This window comes from Anneissia japonica, unplaced genomic scaffold (assembly GCF_011630105.1).
Source record: "Anneissia japonica isolate Jap-2015-1 unplaced genomic scaffold, ASM1163010v1 scaffold287942_len87506_cov169, whole genome shotgun sequence".
Classification (NCBI taxonomy): domain Eukaryota; kingdom Metazoa; phylum Echinodermata; class Crinoidea; order Comatulida; family Comatulidae; genus Anneissia; species Anneissia japonica.
The window spans coordinates 71,433-73,392 of record NW_022744089.1 but is presented as its reverse complement, the minus strand read 5'-3'; the positions used below and the strand labels follow the sequence as shown (position 1 = coordinate 73,392).

Sequence of the window (1,960 nt, the reverse complement as noted above, 5' to 3'; positions counted from 1 at the left end):
AACACACCCAAACACCCCTCGAGGTCATCGGGACTAAAAATATTAATTTTAAATTCAATCAATGTTAAATGATTGGCAATACCTAATATTGTGGTCTGAAATTATAATTGTGGGCCATTCTAAACCATTAAACTAATCTCCATGAAAAACACCACCAGAGAAATATTAAGGCCTATGCTTTAATTAAAGTAAATAATAATACCTCGCTGAAATACAATTTTAACGACGTATCGCAATCCTATTATAAGTAAAACACAAAACTAAAATGTGCCAATAGATTTTTCTCTGCATTGTTTACCTAATGCATTTATGCTTATATTGTTGGTGAACAATAAGCGATTCCTAGAAGAAGCCGTTGCCTTTGACAACATTATTCTCTCTTTTTTTTAAATGTATATATGAATAGGATATTACTTTATTTTATTATTCATTAATTTTAGGCAATATATGTTATAGTTCTTTTTTTTTTTTTTATAGAGAATTATCATATAGGCCTAACAATGTACAGGACACTGTCATTTGTGTGAACACAACATCTGTGAATGGTTGTGCCTTACCTCTCTATAAATTAATATTATTAAGATGTTTTACAGAATCGGAATCATCCTTATAATCGCCGTTTTGATGAGCAGTTTTTCTGTCGCTTCAGGTATACTTAGGAGCTTTCGATTGCACGACGACGGTAGGACGTAGAACGTAACGTCACTAAAAGTCATCTGCGCATGCAAGAACGTTAAGGTTACCTGGTCGAGTAGATTCTGGAACGCAATTTAGCCAAATCTATGTGACGCCAGGTAGGACGGTTACGCATGAGTGATTCCGTTCTAGCGTCGCGTCGTCGCACAATCGAAAGCTCCCTATTTATGCTTATTTTGCAATTACTTCAGCAAAACAATGCTGTTTTTGGTATCAAATCCATAATAAAGCCTGGTTTCCATAAAAGTTGCTCAATGTTTTCACTGTAATTGATGCGCATGCGCTGTGTAAGGCTGATCCAGAGCAACCATCCAAAAGCTGTTATCAACAGCATGTAGCGATTTTATGGAAACCTCACTTAACACTGTTATAATATACGTAGTTAAGAACGTCCCATGTTGTTCACAATCCAAACATTTTCTATGTGACTGGTGTATAATAATATCACCCCAGCATATTCGACAGGCACATTATTGTCACCTTTAGCACTGACTGGACCTGTTTTGAGATACCTAAATTCCATACCGTAAAAAGCTGTGTTTTGGTTTTTCTTTTTAGTAATGTAATACACTGTTAAACAGCAACTTTCTGCCTCTATCCAACCCAGAAGCCGCCCAAAGCAAAGAAAATGTGAATGTCCTTGCTGGAAGTGACAAACATTACAATCTTTCCTTTTAATATGTTGGTCAGATAATAATAATGTAGTTTCATATAGCGCACATATCAATCTAACATAAGATGATCAGGGCGCTTTATATGTGGACTAGGAACTCGAGCAAAGACTTTCTTCGCCCCTACTAATCGTCCCTTCGTGTCAAGTTGTGCTACCCGGTAACCCGGTACCAGCAACTCTCGTCGTCCACCAGGACTGTCTGTTCCAGTACTCCGGGGTGCGATTTTTTTCCCCGTACTAAACATTTACATGAATCTCCACTCAGGCCTTCTCGACTGAATCGACCCGAAAATCTCATAATAATTGCAGAATTCGGGGGATCAAAAGGTCATCAACGGATAAACGTCTACAAAACACTTTTTAAGAGAACGGATCGCTGCTGATTTTAAAAAATACATTGATGTTACCATGCTACGGAAGCCCGTTAGTGTCAACAGTGAATAAAAATTTCAAATCAGTTAACTGGCGGCCGCCAGATAATTATGTGGCGGCCGCCAGATAATTAAGTGGCGACCGCCAGATAACTGATTTGAAATTGTTATTCACTGTTGACACTAACGGGCTTCCGTATATAATAAACAAGTAGATCAA

General features: G+C 37.7%; 1 protein-coding gene across 1 annotated transcript in view; it reads left to right on the top strand.

Moving 5' to 3' along the window:
* Nucleotides 1-540: 540 nt before the first annotated feature.
* LOC117119563 (ficolin-3-like) overlaps nt 541-1,960 on the top strand; it is a 6,467-nt gene continuing 5,047 nt past the window's right edge. The window contains exon 1 of the mRNA XM_033264394.1: nt 541-649. Coding sequence (XP_033120285.1) covers nt 583-649 — 67 coding nt within the window. The 5' untranslated portion in view covers nt 541-582. The remainder of the gene's footprint in view (nt 650-1,960) is intronic.